This window comes from Cibotium barometz, chromosome 62, assembly GCF_041138505.1.
Source record: "Cibotium barometz isolate CiBa-2024 chromosome 62, ASM4113850v1, whole genome shotgun sequence".
NCBI lineage: Eukaryota > Viridiplantae > Streptophyta > Polypodiopsida > Cyatheales > Cibotiaceae > Cibotium > Cibotium barometz.
In genome coordinates, this window is record NC_141107.1 from 24,310,519 (window position 1) to 24,329,777 (window position 19,259).

At 47.1% G+C, this 19,259-nt stretch overlaps 1 protein-coding gene across 4 annotated transcripts in view; it reads left to right on the plus strand.

The window, feature by feature from the left end:
* Positions 1-512: 512 nt before the first annotated feature.
* Positions 513-19,259, plus strand: part of LOC147604276 (catalytic/ hydrolase) — a 104,703-nt gene continuing 85,956 nt past the window's right edge. For all 4 annotated transcript variants that reach the window (XM_086795265.1, XM_086795267.1, XM_086795266.1 and 1 more), the window contains exons 1-2: positions 513-776; positions 868-985. In XM_086795265.1, the coding sequence (XP_086651391.1) occupies positions 544-776; positions 868-985 (351 nt within the window). In that variant the 5' untranslated portion in view covers positions 513-543. The remainder of the gene's footprint in view (positions 777-867; positions 986-19,259) is intronic.

The window sequence follows — 19,259 nt, forward strand, 5'->3', positions numbered from 1 at the left end:
AAAATGAGTAACAAAAGCTATTTTCTTTATTTGTTGTGATAGATTTGGACCATGTACCCTAACTTGAAGGGGCAAGAGTGCTATCATTCTGCTCGCCATTATGGCCCCACGTATTGTAATTTCAGCCTCTAAGGAAGGGTAGCATGACTAGTAAAATCATAGAAGCCCTATACCACAATTTTGGCATCTTGGGAAGATATCAAGATGGCTTCACCAAATTTACATTGTTTATGTCATTATTACTACCATTTAAATTCTTTTTTGAGTTCACATTTAAAAACTATTTTAAAAATTTCAACTTGAGCCAAGGCACACTTTTCCTGAACATTGTTGTTATGGACATGAAAAGTATGATTGTAAAGAACAATCACATCAAACCAATCAAGGATCCATCATTGATGCACTCCATCATCGCACATCAGTAATTGTCAGTGCCCATGCCATAACTAGTTTCACACTTACTCTGCATCGAGAACCATCTTTGCCTTATGTTTTGGAGCTAGTGGAAATATGAGAGGTGCTAGTTCTATATGATATATATATATGATATATGTGGGGAGAGAAATAAATGGAATGGTAGTGTGTGAGCACAAAATGGCCAATTTCCTCAACAAACTAGCACCTCTTACCACCATTACCTGTTGCAGCCACCAGCCCCAACAGCCCAAAGCAACTGGAAAGCTCAAGCCAATTTTGAGTTTAAGGCGGTCCACCTTGCCATTGCGAGCCCTCCTGGCCATTTCAGCTGCTGCTGCGGTGGTCTTCCTGAAGAAAAGGCAAATTCCCCCTAACATTAACATTACACACATACACACATGCTTACCTTAAACGCTTAATACTCAGCGCTGCGGGTGCATGTGTGTGCAGGAGCCGAGCCCTCCAGAAGGTCTCTATGGCCAGGGCTTCTATGTCTGCGCAGACGGTACAAGGCTCTCAGTGGAAAACTATTGACAGCCATCTACATGTCTGGGCCCCTCCAGAGCAGGTGCATTTTCTGTGTTTCTTCACTTACCATGTATGTGCATCGCTTGTTTCTTTACACGTCTGATATCCAGGGTTTTGCAGTGCACAGAAAGCTCTACATGTGCATGCTAACATATTTTTATGCATATAGCTAGTTGCATTGCTTGGTTTTTTAATGTCGTATAAACATGCAACACTTCCCGTAGAAGAAACTTGATAGTAAGGCTGGGCTCTGAAAGGGCGTTTGGACATCCCAGCTGTCCATGTGATCAGGTGTAGGAGGGCTTTCCTGGCCTTGACTCTTAGGTTTTCAGTCATCTGAAATTAACTCAGGCGTGATGGATAGCGAAGCAATTACTGATACTTGTAAGTTGAAGTATAGCTGTTACAGTAACTCATCCAGCTGCCTGGTCTCGTATCATAGCACGGCCATCAGGCATGTTTCAGACCTTTTGTTTTGTTTGGGAGCCCATCACCTATGTAACAGGCTGCCCAGGAGCTGGAAATGATTGCCTGACGAGGTGGGGATGTGGATTCTCTCTCTCTCTCTCTCTCTCTCTCTCTCTCTCTACCTATGTAACAGGCTGCCCAGGAGCTGGAAATGATTGCCTGATGAGGTGGGGATGTGGATTATCTCTCTCTCTCTCTCTCTCTCTCTCAGAGACAGCACTGGCTCCAACAGGACACCTCACAGAGAGCCATCACAGATTTCTTTGAGGTACACACATCCACATCGGAATCCACTGCCCACAACAGTTCCTCTACTACGACATCAAAGCCCACCACCTATGCCCATGCTCCAGCCCCACGCCTCAGAGGAGTTCTTAACGAGAGAGCTCGATCCATTCTATGAGCTAGACATCCCTGACCTAGAGCATCAGGACCCTCCACCACACAGACAAATTCGTGAGGTTCTCCGCCCATGACACGCTCCCATCACATAGGCCTGACATTTACTCCACCATCAGATCGGTTTTGGCCGAGGCGGGTATCGCCATTAGCTGACCACCGCATATCTCACTCTACACAGGATCATTTGTTGATCACATGTACTGTCAGATGTTTTCATTTTACTTTTTCTTTCAGTTTTCCATGGCTCAGTATATCCATGGTACCATTGTATTACTTTTGGTCTATAGGCCCTTGGGGTCTTCTGTAGACGTTAATATAACTTTCTTTCGCTCTCTCTCTCTCTCTCTCTCTCTCTCTCTCTCTCTCTCTCTCACGAGCTTGACCTTGTTTACTCCAACCACGTCTATCGCCAACTCCAGGATGTGGAACCTACTGTCCCCCTATCCACCCTCACAACACAACTCACCACCATACTCCACACATCCGCCACTACTTCTTTCATCTGCACGCGGTGGTCTACCGCCAAGCCACCTTGCAGTTCCATGCCCCATAATTGTTGGTATGATGACGAATGTCGGGCCACACGCTCCCGTCTTAACCATGAGGTACGGATTGGGCAAATCACAAAGCGCCAAGCGCAACGAATTTCTCAACGGCTCACCCAATGCAAGAAACGAGAGCTCTATGCTCGGAAAGAGGATGAGTTATACCGACTTTTCTTAGGGCCGAACTGCAAAGAGCCCTAGAGGAAACTCCGAGAACATCGCCCTCCCACACCTATCACCTGCTCGGAGACATGGCACTCCTATGCACGCTCCCTCTATCATATCCCCCATCAGCCACCCCTACCCCCACCACCAGATCCCTACCCCACCACCTCCACCTTCTTCACAAAGGGCATGGTCCTTAAGGCCATTCATAGACTACGCACTGGGCGAGCCCAAGATCATGAGGGACTCACTGCCGAGTACATCTCGCATGCCCATGATACCCTGGCGCCCCTACTAGCCTACATGTTCAATAGAGCCCTTTGTGAAGGATTTCCACCCTCTTGGTCCACCAACACCATCTCCCCCATCCTTAAAGCCGGAGATCCTGAAACCGACCTTCAGAAACCTGACGGGCGGTGAAACAAACACTCGCACACACAGCACTTCATTACCCATGGGGACCTAAAAAAGGAAACAAAGAAGGGAAGCTAGAGTGCTCCTGCAAATAGTACAAGGACACCGATTGGCCCCAAAACGCAGTGGCGTCCCTTGCGGTATTTCTTTACTTGAACATAATTTGAGTACATAGTACAACTCGTAGAATAATCTACCAATAGGATCCCTCAAAACTTTCACCGAGGACTTCCAAATAAGAACTCTCGTTATTACAGCAAAGCATTCCATAGAGAAGGCACACCTGTACAACACCTCCCTGCTTGAAAAGGTCTTCTCCATCGCTAACATGGATCCCTCAAACCCTTTCCCAAATAGCAGTAGGACTATACCAAACCATATGTCCTTCCCTATAGTCACAGCTTGCATGTAACCTCGAGAAAACTACAACCTGTTCACATGAATCCAGAGACATGCTTTCCACATGAAACCAAGACGTGTATCTGATAAACCATAGGCCTGTTTCCTCCATACCAAAGTCTTGTTCCTCTTGAAAAAACCAATGTCTTGTTTCCATGAGAAAAACCCCATATGCACCATCCAATCACGGTGCCAAAAACCTAGAGAAAGATAGAGGATGTGTCAAGCAATCCCTGAATACACATAAGTCCAAGATGAAGAGCAACAACACATCTCTTCCAAGAACATCATCCTGTGCATATGTAGCTTGATCCTTTGCATCCTAATCTCGTAAACAAAACCTGCGTGCGAAGAGAGAGAGAGAGAGAGAGAGAGAGAGAGAGAGAGAGAGAGAGAGAGAGAGAGAGAGAGACCCCTTGGCTGTTAGCCCCTCGGTGCCTCCTTCAGCTCACCTCCTTCCAAGAGAGAGATAATAGTCAAGCGTGCTGTTCAGCCCTTGCGCCTCTGTGGCCGCCTGTAGTCCTTCTAGCTGCCCAACTGGCTGTAGAGAGTCTCCCGCCTTGCACCTGTTTTGCTGGCGTAGAGAGCCTCCACCTGATAGAGAGAGAGAGAGAGAGAGACCCCTTGGCTGTTAGCCCCTCGGTGCCTCCTTCAGCTCACCTCCTTCCAAGAGAGAGATTGTTGGTATTAGGAGTGAATTAACAAAACTAAGGAGGATCAAACATGGTTATAGTCATGGTTAGGTCATGATTATAACCATGATTAAGAGTGAATTAAGAAACACTAATGAGACATAGCTTGGGCATTATAATGGAAATACACGAGTTGAATCTTCATTAGCAAAGGCCTCTTATATAGGCAAGTAGTACATGACCACATGACATCACCTGTGATGTCTTACAACCATAAGAGGCCATCTCCCCCATGTGGGTATGCCATCTCCCCCATGTGGGTATGCCTTAAATGAGAAATATTCCCTCTAGGCTATATTTGATGTAGGCGCCCTTTTGAGGATGTGGCTTGAGTAAAGAAGTCAAGGTTATATAGCCCTTAACAACCATTGAATGGATTTGGGTGTAATATCCAACAAACCCTCCTTCAACCAAATCCATGACAATGCTACCTTTATGATGGCAATTCTAGGTTCTAGTTACAACATACAAAAACTAGTTATGATGACCATGCTGGTGCCCGTAGGTCTTATTCCAGTTAGGTTTACAATGCTAGCAATGATGGATGATGCTAGAATACCATAGTAAAGCTTACAATGAGATAGTTATGTTTAGGATGGAGAGATTTTTAAACATGGTTTGGGCTATCCCTTGATTTTACTCAAAAGGCCCAATCTTCTTCGATAAAATTGGCCTCTTCGGAGGCCTCTTCTTGCAGCTCTTCTTTGTCTTGACTTGCGAGAAATGCCTTTTGTGCCTTTTGTTTGAAGAAACAATTTTCTTCAATATGATTGTCCTTGCCGCAGAATCCACAAGTCTTCTTCTTTCCTTTTGTGTCGATGAAGTTCTTCTTCTTGAAGTGTGACTTGTTGTTGGAGAAGTATGCCCCTTCCATTATCCCTATATTCTCTTGCTTCTTCTTGTACTCCTCAAGGAGTGCAGCTTCAATGGCCTCTAAAGTAGGATCCGGAAGATTCATAAGAGTTGACACTAAGTGCCCATATTCATCATAAGGCATGCTTTTCAATAAAACTGCAATGGCATCTTCCTCATCTATTGGTGCTCCTATTGTTGCAAGTTGTGACATTAGGCTTTTCATATAATTAAGATGAGTAGGTAAAGACTCAGAAGCTTTCTTTTCAAGTTTAAAGAATTGGATTTTCAGCCCTATCTTGGAATGCTTCCCTTTTGCCCCAAATAATTTCTCTAAGATTTCCCATGCTTCAGCTGAGTTGTTTGCATTAGAGATATGATGTATGTAGTTGTCACTTAGACCTAATGCAATTATGGCAAAAGCTTTCTCATCCCTAGGTAACCATCCTTGTTCACCATCTCTAGTGGTAGGTTTTTTCTCCTTTCCACTAGCAACTCCCCACAGACCTTTCTTCATGAGAATAAATCTTACTCTAACTTGCCAGGTATGAAAGCCTATCCCATTAAACTTATCAACATGAAATGAGGATGTAGACATGATGATAAAGCAAGGTCTTACCACTTGAGTATCCCTCAAGGGCAGTGTCTAATGCTTTTACAAGATTAGATACCTTCACCAAATAGATGGAGGTTATTTATGAAAAATTCAGACCAATCATGCCCTCCTAAAACATTGTTTGCTCTTGAGTTGTAGACATTGTTTCTTACCCGTCTCCTCGGCTTTCTGCTTTTCTTCTTAGGCCTCAAATGTTGAATATTTGATGATTCAGCATCAGATGGTTCAGTCATTGTGATTCAAAAAATGATGTAAACAATATCATCATCACAATATAGTAATATCATCAAGTATATGGTGACCAATGTGATAATGCTTTCAAAACAACTTCCAAAAAATTGGGTCACTTGGAGTACTTGAATGAGATAGAAGCCTAAGTCTAAATACAAAATGCCTTTAGCACCTTCAATAGCAATGACTTGAGGCCAGATTAAGCACTAATTACTAGTGATTAAGTGAGTTAATCATCCATGCTTTAACTGTTACCAAAAGAGCTTTCTGAGATTATGTCAGACCTGAAGCCACCAAACCACAAATCCATTCAAGAAACTGACTGCACAGGCGTGTTTGCAGCTATTGAAAACCCCCAAAGCCAAGGCGAATTAGAGAATCTTCTACTGGTTCAATCGGTGGATTGATTTCCCCCAAAAAAACTGGCGCCGGTTTCGCCTGCAATGCTGGCGTCTCTGCGCAAAATCCGCCTAATTCCTCCGAGCTGCAGCTTCTTTATGATGTTGAGAATGCACGGTTTGAATCCCGTACGATTTCGTGGAGGCGACTGTGAGCTGTGGATGCTCCAAGGCAGCCCTATTTTTCAGGCTATGAAATGGGAAGAGATAAGCTTATGATTAAGCTAATTAATCACTAATGATGAGGCAAATGAAAGGGATGAGGTTGTATTAATGTGGCTCTGATACCAAATGTTGGTATTAGGAGTGAATTAACAAAACTAAGGAGGATCAAACATGGTTATAGTCATGGTTAGGTCATGATTATAACCATGATTAAGAGTGAATTAAGAAACACTAATGAGACATAGCTTGGGCATTATAATGGAAATACACGAGTTGAATCTTCATTAGCAAAGGCCTCTTATATAGGCAAGTAGTACATGACCACATGACATCACCTATGATGTCTTACAACCATAAGAGGCCATCTCCCCCATGTGGGTATGCCTTAAATGAGAAATATTCCCTCTAGGCTATATTTGATGTAGGCGCCCTTTTGAGGATGTGGCTTGAGTAAAGAAGTCAAGGTTATATAGCCCTTAACAACCATTGAATGGATTTGGGTGTAATATCCAACAGAGATAATAGTCAAGCGTGCTGTTCAGCCCTTGCGCCTTTGTGGCCGCCTGTAGTCCTTCTAGCTGCCCGACTGGCTGTAGAGAGTCTCCCGCCTTGCACCTGTTGCTGGCGTAGAGAGCCTCCACCTGATACCCGCGTGGCTGCCTTGACTGGCTGCAACCCACCTGGCACCCATTAGCTGCCTGTAGCCCGCCTGCGCAGGATGCAGCCCGCCTGGCGTTGTAGCCCTTGTGTGCGACAGCCGCCGACTCCACACGGAAACACCTGCTTAACGATGACCACCACCCGGCAATCTGCCCTCCTTCAGCTCACCACCCGTCGCTTTATAATGAGGCGATTTGCTTTTCTCAAAAACGCTAAAAGTAACAAAACGCTTGCTTAAAAAAAAATAATATTTTAAGTCATCTAAGGTTTTAAAACCTTATAAACTCAAAAACTCCCTTTTGTCCCCTTTCACACTTGGGCTGGCCACACATATGAGTTTTCCTTTTCATATGCTTGTTCACACTGTCCATCCTGTGCCCGTGCCCGTGCCCACCTGCTTGTTGTCCAGAGGGAAAAACACAGGGTTGTAACATACCCCCCTCTTGAAAAATAGCAAGTGTCCTCGATTGCACTCAACACAGTAAGCATCCAACGAAGAAAGAGTCCCCATATGACCAAAGCAATGCCCCTCCAGTGTATCTGGGTGATGAAACAATCATCCTGGACATCAAAGTGACAAACCACTCTTGCTTGTTCCTTCAGAACCTGCAGCAAAAGTCAACCAAGTGGAAACACGTAACCTGTGTTAGCAAAAAACAAAACAAAACCATGCATCATTCTACATATGACAAACATATGCATGACACATATATGCATCGCAAACAATAAACTCCTGAAGATGCTCTACCTACTCTAAAGTAACAGTCTAAGGACTGCTTGCAAGCCTTATACCCATGGACATCCCGCAGGACCACGACTGATGGTAAAACATGAGCATATGAAGGCACTCAATGCATCTAAACTATACATCCACGAAGTACTTCCCACATATGTCTCATGGCTATCCCGTTGGAGTCACACCCAGTGGTGCATCCATGAACATAATAAAGTACTTGATCTCAAGAGTACCAGGATCCAATGGCACTAGAATACAATAATACCTCCAAAAGTGTATAAATACATGCACAAATAGAGTTCAATCCATAAATGAACCAAACCAACTCTAGGACTGCTCGCAAGACTTATGCCCTTCATAGAGTCTCGAAGTGTTAGCTCAGGTTGCTGCAGACTTTAAGCTAAACCAAACCATGCCATTCCAAAGAAGATCAATAGCATCATCTCATGTGACAAGTACACAATCTCATAGAAGTCCCATAAGCAGATGTACTGTCAGCCTCAGTACCTCGAGTGAATACAAAGATGTCACCAAGCGACTCCTAGATGAAAAACTGAGCCTGTCTTTAACAAGGGAGCGGAGGTGCTACCCCCCTCTTGAGCATCAGGCAATGCTCCAGACCCATGCTCTGTTGAACCTGAATGAGCCGTAATAAGAGTCAGCTCCAACTCAAAGGCATCAAGATAAAGCTGCAATACCTGAGGTGAATTTGCTAAGTCACCCTCCTCCATCCACTTGGCATCCATCGGTGAATAGTTCTTTAAACTTCACAAGATTGCGACGGGAAACTTTACCTTGTACCTTTCTTTCCTTATGTGCCAGTATCTGCTCGGGAATAAGAACCTCATCAAGTTCCTTTGCTTCCATCTGAGCCTCATCTGATACATCCACATGCACCCAAAACCTGCTTGCACTCCACCCAAGTGGTAAGCACAAGTCCCAATAAAGCATAGTAGATCACCACTGCTAAACATAGAAAGAAGCTGCCTTCTGAACCCCATGAAGCCTCCGTGAAGATACCACCGGTGACAAACTGTCGAAAGCCATGGCTTTCAACCCATCTTTTGCACCATAGTTTGAAGTATGGGATCTGCACAAATATCAAGACTCGTTGGGTGCAGAATGTTTGGAGCCATTTTGTACAACACTTCAACTGCTTCTTGTTCTTGGCCAACTCTTCTTGTCCTTGGTGTCTTTTCTCTTGAGCTGCATCTTTAGCTTTTGCTCTTCACCTTATATAGGCAAAGACACACAATCCTGCACTCTCCTGTACTTCCTTGGATAAAGATCCCTTATATAGAACTCATCATCAGATAACAATTCACTCAGATCATAACATTCAATTTCTTATCACAATAATGGTCCATTAGACCGAAATTTCTATTTGAACAGTCCTCCATGGGAATTTTCAATTATATAGATTTTTAATTTGACATCGCTTAACTTAATCCACTGGGTCAAGTGTTAACAGCAGCAATCTGTCAGCATAATCCACTAATCTCATAGTGATTTGCTGAAGTCATTAACGTCATTCCAGTTATGAACATCATCACAGGGACTCGTCCCATTCACTTTCCACATGTTGAAGCTTTTGATGTGACAACCACGGGCTCGCCTCCTTGAGAAAGTCGACGATATCCCGGCGATGGAACCATGAAACCGGCCTTCAGAAACCTGACGGGCGGTGAAATAAACACTCGCACACAAAACACTTCATCACCCATGGGGACATGGAAAAGGAAACAAAGAAGGGGAGCTAGAGTGCTCTTGCAAATAGTACAAGGACACCGATTGGCCCCAAAACGCAGTGGCACCCCTTGCGGTATTTCTTTACTTGAACAAAATTTGAGTACATAGTACAACTTGTAGAATCCTCTACCAATAGGATCCCTCGAAACTTTCACCCAGGGCTTCCAAATAAGAACTCTCGTTATTACAACAAAGCATTCCATAGAGAAGGCACACCCCTATACAACACCTCCCTGCTTGAAAAGGTCTTCTCCATCGCTAACATGGATCCCTCAAACCCTTTCCCAAACCGCAGTACGGCTGTACCAAACCATATGTCCTTTCCTATAGTCACAGCTTGCATGTAACCTCGAGAAAACTACAACCTGTTCATATGAATCAGATACACGCTTTCCACATGAAACCAAGACCTGTATCCGATAAACCAGACCTATATCAGATAAACCATAGGCCTATTTCCTCCATACCAAAGTCCTGTTTTCTCTCGAAAAAACCAATGTCCTGCCTCCATGAGAAAAATCCACATATGCACCATCCAATCACGGTGCCAAAAACCTAGAGAGAGAAAGATAGAGGATGTGTCAAGCAATCCCTGAATACACATAAGTCCAAGATGAAGAGCAACAACACATCTCTTCCAAGAACATCATCCTGTGCATATATAGCTTGATCCTCTGCATCCTAATCTCGTAAACAAAACCTGCTTGCGAAGAGAGAGAGAGCGAGAGAGACCCCTTGGCTGTTAGCCCCTCGGCGCCTCCTTCAGCTCACCTCCTTCCAAGAGAGAGATAGAGTCAAGCGTGCTGTTTAGCCCTTGCGCCTCTGTGGCCGCCTGTAGTCCTTTTGGCTGCCCGACTGGCTGTAGAGTCTCCCGCCTTGCGCCCGTTGCTGGCTGAAGCCCATACGTGCCCATACGTGCAACCACCTGGCGTAGAGAGTCTCCACCTGATACCTGCCTGGCTACCCTGACTGGCTGCAGCCCACCTGGTGCCCCGCCTGCCTGTAGCCCATGTGCGTAGCAACACCCTGTAGCCATGTGCGCAGCAGCGCCCTGTAGCCATGTGCGCAGTAGCCGCCTGTAACCATGCGCACAGCAGCCCTCCTGGTGCCCACAGCCATAAACAACCCGATGTAGCCCGCCTGGCGCTGTAGCCCTTGTGTGCAGCAGCCGCCGACTCTACACGGTGACCCCTGCTCAACGATGACCACCACCCGGCGATCTGCCCTCCTTCAGCTTGCCACCCATCGCTTTATAAGGAGGCGATTTGCTTTTCTCAAAATTGCTAAAAGCAACAAAACGCATGCTTAAAAAAAAAATAATATTTTAAGTCATCTAAGGTTTTAAAACCTTATAAACTCAAAAACTCCCTTTTGTCCCCTTTCACACTTGGGCTGGCCACACATATGAGTTTTCCTTTTCATATCCAATTGATGCCTGTTCACACTGTCCATCCCGTGCCCGTGCCCACTTGCATGTTGTCCAGAGGGAAAAACATAGGTCGTAACAGATCCACTTGATCCTAATAACTACAGGACGATCATGATTGGCCACACATTGGCCCGGAGCTCCATTCATTTGTAGAGAGCCAGGGATACAGAGCCTCAAGACAGGCTGGCTTTTGGAGGAGCTACTCTACCCTTGACCACATCTTCACCCTCCGTGCCATCGTCAAGAAGGGTAGAGCACGACATCAGAGGATTTACTGCTGCTTTGTGGATTTCCGCAAAGCTTTTGTTACTGTTCCCCGAGCTTGCCTCCTACACCGTCTACAGGAGATCAGAGTCCCATTTGACATGGTTTGGAGCATCATCGCCCTCTATGAGTCCGTCACCGGACGAGTGAGAGCCCCAGGAGGTACATCACAGGAGATTTCCCCCACTATTGGGGTGAAACAGGGCTGCCCTCTATCACCCACTCTTTTCGGCCTCTACATTGATGAGATCTCGAGCTTCATTGATGCATTAGGCGGGGCTGGTCCCACACTGGCAGGCATATTGATCCCCATACTACTTTATGCAGATGACATCGTCCTCCTCTTGGACTCAACCGAAGGGCTTCAGAGACGGTTGGATGCCTTACATGACTTTTGCACTCAGCGGGACCTCTCTGGTTAACCTTGGTAAAACCAAGGTAATGGTCTTCAATACCTCTCGCCCCTTCACATCCAGATTGAGCTTCACATATAGAGGGGATCCTGTGGAGATTGTCTCATCCTATGTCTACCTTGGTGTCACTTTCAGTGGCCCACGCTTTACCATGCTTCCCGCAGCACATGCCAGAGTGACGCGGGGATATGCAGCCTTGAGCTTACTTGAGCGGCAGTGCTTCCAGGCACATTTCCAGGAGCCTAGGATGAAATGCTGGCTTTTTGACACCCTCGTCACAGCAGCCTTGATGTATGGAGCAGCTTTCTGGGGGCCAGATTTATCCGATGAGGATTGGCATCGAGTTGAGAGGCCCTAGGTCATGATGTTCTCCCGTATGATCCGCAGCAAACCATTAGTCCCACACCAGATTATCCAGGGAGAGTTTGTTGCAACCCTGATGGTAGTGGAGGCACTCTTCCAGACAGTCACATACCTCCATCGCATCAGTTACATGGATCCCCACAGGTACCCAAGGCTTGCCTTGGAGTTCTCCAGATAGCTATCACTTGAGGGGCACTCTGGAGTATGGTTACTGGTATGCACTAGTTTCCACTTGGTTCTCAGTATATGGGCTCTATAGGGACCGCCTACCCCCCCTTCAGTACAGTTTGGACTCCCCTTTTCTCCGACTGTCTCACGAGGATACCAACCGGGTTATCTGGTCAGATCTTCTGAGCCTCTACACACATTGCACATGGATCACACCTCCGGAGCTCCCCACGAAGATGCACTTCTACAGAGATCACTTCCTCACTCACTGAGGATGGATTCATCCAGCAGCCGGGCTACTTGAGTGTTCACATGTCCCATGCCATGCGGATTGCGATTGGCTAGATATGGGTTTCATCCCACCGCCTCAGAGTGGAGACAGGTAGAGCTGAGAGCATCTTCAGAGCCGGGAAGCTCATACGGAGACCCAGAGAGGAGAGGATCTGCCGACTATGCCACACAGAGGTTGAGACGGAGGAGCATTACATATGCCGCTGCCCAGTATACTATGAGATCCGTGGGAGGTTTCACCGTCTATTTCGTGAGGGATTCGGTCCACTCTCCAGGATCATTGACTTCGAGGACCAGCATTGCCTGGGCCTCTTCCTGCTTGAGCTCCGCAGACACAGGGACACCTTCTTGAGACCCCGCCCCAGCCACCCCGCCCCCTCCCTCGGCAGCCAACCATCACCAGTTTCTTCCGAACCTAGGAGGTGGAGGACACCGACATAGTGGATCTTGTGGACCCTCCACGAGCTGCTCTGGACCTACCTCGCCTGAGAGGAGTTATCTTCCACTCCAGCGTGCCCGACGCCCTCGACCCCCCCTGCGTCTCCACGATCACCTCTTCCGCTCCAGATCTAGGATATGCTCCACCGCCATCGAGCTACCTTTCCATGTGACATAGCTGAGGGAGACCTCTCGGCCATACTCATCAGCCCCATGCTTGATATTTTGGAGAGTGGTATACCATCTACTCGGAGCTGATGTTACTCCCATGTTTTTATGTTCTTAGTATTCCATGATGAGTTTCCATGGATAGTTTTGTATCACCCCAGTGAGATAGCTATGTTTATGTTTTCTTTCTGTTTTTTTATTTTCCATTCCATGATGAGATATGCCATGGACATTATTGTATCACTTTTGTCTCATAGGCCCATTGGGTCTTTAGAAGACGCTTAATATATCTTTCTTTCTTTCTTTCTTTCTAAATTCTCTCTCTCTCTCTCTCTCTCTCTCTCTCTCTCTCTCTCTCTCGATCCACCATGATGTAACTTTTGGTCTCATAGGTCATTATGGCCTTTTGAAGACGTTAATATAACATTTCATTTCATTTCATTTCTCTCTCTCTCCCGCTGCCCCCTTCGCTCTCCTCTCCCGCTGCGCCCACCCCTCCCGTTGCCTGCCTCGCCCCCCTTCGCTCGCATCTCTCTCTCTCTCTCTCTCTCTCTCTCTCTCGCTGTTCCTCCGCTCCGCCTCCCCTTTTCGCCCCTGCCCGCCTGTTCGCTCGCATCTCTCTCTCTCTCTCTCTCTCTCTCTCTCTCTCTCGCTGTTCCCCTTTCTCCCTTTTCCCACCCGCCCCCTCATCAGGCCCCCAAGGCAGCAACATAACTCTCTCTTTGCTGAATCTCTTCTCTCTTCTCTCCTCTCCTACATGGCTTGAACCCCCTCCCCCCCCCCCCCTCTCTCTCCCTGCTGCTGTTGCTGTTTCGCGCTGGTGTCATGGATTAATTTCCAATCCATTGGCTGTGGGAAGTTTTGCAAAAAGTCATGGCCAAGACCGGGTTTAAAGAGGAGCTCGTGAAAGTGGAGGACAAGCTCGGCACAATTATCAAAGAAAACAAGAAGATGGTCGACTCTTCCGTTACCGCAATCATAATCCGCCTCTCCAAACTCGAGAAGGGATTTGACAAAATCCAAGAGCTCGAGTTGAGAACATCCAAGCAAGAGGCTGAGATTTCAGCCTTAAAGGAGGAACTAGTGGAGGCCAAACTGCATGCTAAAAGTCAAGCGGCTGAAATCTCAGCCCTCAAAAAGGAGTTGGAAGCCACTTTAAAAAGCAAGCTTGAGGATGGAGAATTTCAGCCCTCCTTTATTGAAGAGCTGAATACCATCAAGGAACAAATGAGGATCATTCGAGAGGAGGAGGAGCAACATAAAGAGAAGACATCTTCATGGGTGGAGGTGATCACAAAGACACAAAAGAAGATGGATGAGGCCGAGAAATGGATCGAGGTCGCCAAGAATGTCATGTGCATCACAGATGCCATGGACATTCTCAGGGCTAGATCCAGAAGAGGCAAACAGATAAAGACCATGAACCAGTAGAAGATGGTGCGTTTTTGCATCAGATGGTGCGTTTTTGCATCAGAAGGTTTCCAAGAGTGTTTAGGGCTGAAAGAAGACTACCCTGAGCTTCCGCGTGTTACATTGGTATCAGAGCATCAGGCTCAGCAAAGCTAAACACTGATTCAGTCCCAGATGATGGTGTACAGGTCCAAGGTACAGGAAGTACACGGATTCGAAGCCCAAGGCAAGAACACAGATCGGGAAGAACTCCCAGGAGGTTTGTTGGTGGTGTTCCACAGTGCCAGATGGGGATGGCAGTTCCGTGAACCAGATAGGTTCTCAGGTAACGGTCCCAAGGGAGGTTGATCCTCCAAGGGTGATGTGAGAGTGCCAGACTCAGTTCCAGGAATGAAGACCAAGACTGTGTTTCAGAGCCAGGGCAGGAATGGATTGTGGACTAGAGGAAGACCAGATGCATAGATCTTCATTAGAGACAGAGTGGTTTGGAGAACAGACCGGATTTTTAGAGAAAAAGGTTTGCCAGGGATGGAAGATGACAGAGGGACTTCGGGACAGGATTGGGATGATGACAGTCATCCAAGAGCAGGTTGGATTCCCGTCATCAAGTTTAGCAGAGGGGGATGTCATGTGCATCACAGATGCCATGGACATTCTCAGGGCTAGATCCAGAAGAGGCAAACAGATAAAGACCATGAACCAGTAGAAGATGGTGCGTTTTTGCATCAGATGGTGCATTTTTGCATCAGAAGGTTTCCAAGAGTGTTTAGGGCTGAAAGAAGACTACCCAGAGCTTCCGCGTGTTACATTCAAGAAAGGGAAAGGTAAAGAATCGCCACCCATCCCCACTCCCACCATCATCAACATGACCCTTGAAGAGGAGCAAAGGAGGAAGACCCGGGCCTTACATGTACGAGTGTCCGGTCTAAAAGACCGTGATGATGCGGAAGGGGAAACCAAGGAGCTCTTGTCATGATGGGCATTGAAGCCACACACACAAAGGCATGGAGAGTGGGAAAGAAGAGAGAAGGTAGTGGTGAATTTTCTAAGGAGAGCACTTATCATTCGTTTCCCCTCCATGGAAGCGAAGGACTTCTTGAAGAGACGTCCTACACTCAAGAAGACGGGAATATTTCTTGGAGATGACCTCACACTCTCGCAACTTGCCCACATGAAAGAAGTTATGCCCGAGAGAAAGGGAAACTGGCCTTCTATAGAGATGGTAGAGTGGTGATTATGGAGAGGCGCTCTTCATGACGGCGCGAGACCTATGGGACTACACTCAAAGTTGCTACTTGGAATTGTAATGGATCTCTACGCCTTGATGTAGGGGCTTTTGAGGATAGTTTCACTGGGAGGGACATCATCTTCTACTGTGAGACGCATCAGGCTCCTGGACAGTCCATGCCACATGTTAGTGGATACCGATGGGAGACAGCTTGTAGACAGGAGACTCGTTCAGAGCATAGAGGACGGGGCTCAGGAGGAGTGGCAGTATTGTTTAGAGAGGAGCTACAGCCACTGATACATATAGTCCGCAGAGATGAGCAGGCTAGGTACATGTGGGTTAGACTGAGGGCAGAGACGGGCAGATATCTCTACATTGCTATATGCTATTTTGCTCCTAGTACATCAGTGTATGCATCACCTAGCTCCCTTTTCTATTTTGGATGATGACATTTGGGAGTTCTCCAAGGATGGTGACATCATTCTCTTGGGGGACTTCAATGCCAGGACTGCCCATAACCAGACAGTATTTTATGATACCTCAGAGGAGATGTTGAGGGAGCTTGATGTTAGGGATATGGGCCTATCTAGACTCTCACAGGATGAGGAACATACAGTGTATGGGCGGTATTTGATAGACATGGGGACTGCACATGGATTGGCCATCCTGAATGGCCTACAGAGATTCCCGACATCGGGCGGTTTCACTAGCTTTCCACATCGGCATGGTGCTAGTACAATGGACTATGTTATGGCTCAGCCCAGTCTCATTCCCTCTTTTCAGGATTTTATGGTAGGCACTAGGCCGGTTGGAATAGCAGTGGATCATGCTATCTTGTCCTTCACTCTCACATTTCAGTTCAGCACCGCTCCATTGGGACAGGTCTCCACACACACTCGTTATACCTTTATGAGGGAGACTGACACCGTGTACACGGATGATATATACAGACGCTTATGTGCCGAGGAGCCAGGACGGCCATTAGATGAGCTCACTCAGATATTGATAGAGACGCTTCATGCTGCAGCATCAGAGGCATATCCCCATAGTCAGCCTACACGGAGACGATCTGGGAACATGCCCCAGAACAGTTGGTATGATGAGGAGTGCAGAGAGATGAGGATCAGATTACAGAGAGAGGTGCTCATGGGTGTTACCACTCACAGACAGTCACGGATTACCTTCCGACACCTAGTGCGACGGAAGAAGAGGGCTTATCTTGCTCAGTTAGAGAGGGATTTGTATCAGTTATTTATGAGTCAGGACTCAGGCGAGGCATGGAGACTATTCCATGAGCATTCACCATCACCAGCCATTACCTCCACAGAGATTTCGGGTGAGTATGCAGCATCCCTGTACACAGCACCACCAGGACAGCCGCCCCTGCCAGACCCATCGGAGCCATGCCCAGAGACATGTGCTTTCTTTACTGCTGAGATGGTAAGGAAAGATATTGACAGGATGAGGACTGGGAGAGCATATGATCATGATGGTTTGGTAGCAGAGCACTTTATTCATGCCAGAGATATGCTTGCAGAGCTTATTGCTATGATGTTTAACCGAGCCATGTGTGAGGGTTTTCCTGAGACTTGGAATATGTCCACGATTGTGCCTATCTTCAAGTCACGGGATCCCATGCTTCCCGGGAATTATCGTACCATCATGATTGGTCACACATTGGCTAGATTATATGCATCTATTCTTGAGCAGGAGTTGAGTAGATGGGCAGAGAGAGAGGGCATACTTGCATCAGGGCAGGCAGGGTTCAGGAGAGGTTTCTCCACTCTTGACCATATCTTGACACTCAGAGCTATTATTGAGGAGGGCAGATTATATGGCAGGAGGATTTATTGTTGCTTTGTGGATTTCCGCAAAGCTTTTGACACAGTACCGAGAGCCAGACTGATGCGCAGACTACAGGAGATGGGAGTGCCCACAGAGCTGATTTGGGGAATCATGGCTTTATACAGGACAGTTGTGGGGCAGGTACGTACTACTCAGGGTATATCTGAGATGGTTCACTCCACTATTGGGGTGAAACAGGGCTGCCCTCTTTCTCCCACCTTATTTGGGATGTATGTGGATGAGGTTTCGGAGGGTGACAGAGGAGCACAGCTAGTAGGGACATGGATTCCGCTGTTATTGTATGCTGATGATATTGTGCTCATCTCAGATTCTCCAGAGGGGATGCAGCGTCATTTGGATGCATTGCACACGTTTGCACAGGACAGTGGATTGTCTCTTAACCTTGGTAAAACCAAGGTGATGGTGTTTAACACCACAGCATAGTGGGTTAGGAGGTCAATACCCACCTTTACATATGGTCAGGAGACAGTGGAGTATATAGATGCATATACTTACCTTGGTGTGGTTTTTAGTGGCCCACTATTTTCCTTGAGGAGAGTAGCGGAGACCAGATTGACCAGAGCTTATGCAGCATTGGGGAGACTAGAGAGGATGTGTTCGCAGGTTCAGTTTCAGGAACCTCGAACAAAGCTCTGGCTCTTTGACACTTTGGTCACTTCAGCCATGCTGTATGGAGTGGAGATATGGGGACCCTCAGTGGATCACCACAGCCGCGAGCTGGTAGCACTGATGGATGGAGACGTATGGAGAGGTCCTTGGTTTCTATGATTTCCCGGATGATTAGGGCCAAGGCCTCCGTACCACATGATATTATCCGTGCAGAGATGGCTGCCCCCCCATTGGTAGTAGAGGCACTCACTCGATCAGTCTCCTTTATACATAGCACTTGGGCTCTCCCTAGAGACAGATATGCTCGCTTAGCCCTGGAGTCTTCACGACAGTTGGCATCACATTGAGACGGATCATGTTGGTATGCACAGATGACAGCTTGGTTCCAACTGCATGGCTTTAGTATGGACAGGCTACCTCCATTTCAGTACTCCCTGGATGCACCCTCCCTCTCTCTCACACGGGCAGAGATTACCAGACTTATCAGGCAGGACTTGACTCAGCTGGACACTAGAAGGACATGGATACAGCCGACACATGAGCTTGGTACGAAGATGGCTTTCTATAGAGATCATCTTCTCTAGCTCACGGAGGATGGGTTTGTGATTAGACCCAGCTACATGGATACTCATCTTTCTCATGGGGTACGGTGTGCTATTGGTCAGATGCGCACATCCTCACACCAGCTAGAGATTGAGACTGGCAGATTCAGAGGAGTACCAGCTAAGGCCAGGATTTGTCAGCCTTTGCCAGATGGAGCCAGAGACAGAGTTACATTACATATGTCACTGTCCAGTATATTATGAGATACAGGCCGTTTTCACTGCCTGTTTAGAGAGGGCTTCGGACCACTTTCTAGAGTCATGAGATACTAGGATTAGAGATGCCTCAGATTGTACTTGTTGGAGCTACGTAGACATAGAGAGGGTCTCCTGAGAGGGAGGGGATCAGAGAGGGAGAGACACCTACAGAGGCAGATTACAGACTTCTCTCGACCAGAGATTGAGCAGTCAGGCCAGCAGGCATTGCAGCCAGCCCCAGAGTACAGCCGCACCAGAGGTACACTGATTGATCGGGCTATAGAGCTGGGGCGGTCTAGGCGCCCCAAGATGAGAGGCCCATCTCGACACCGGCGGAGACTACAACAGAGGATCAGGACCATACTAGCACGGCAT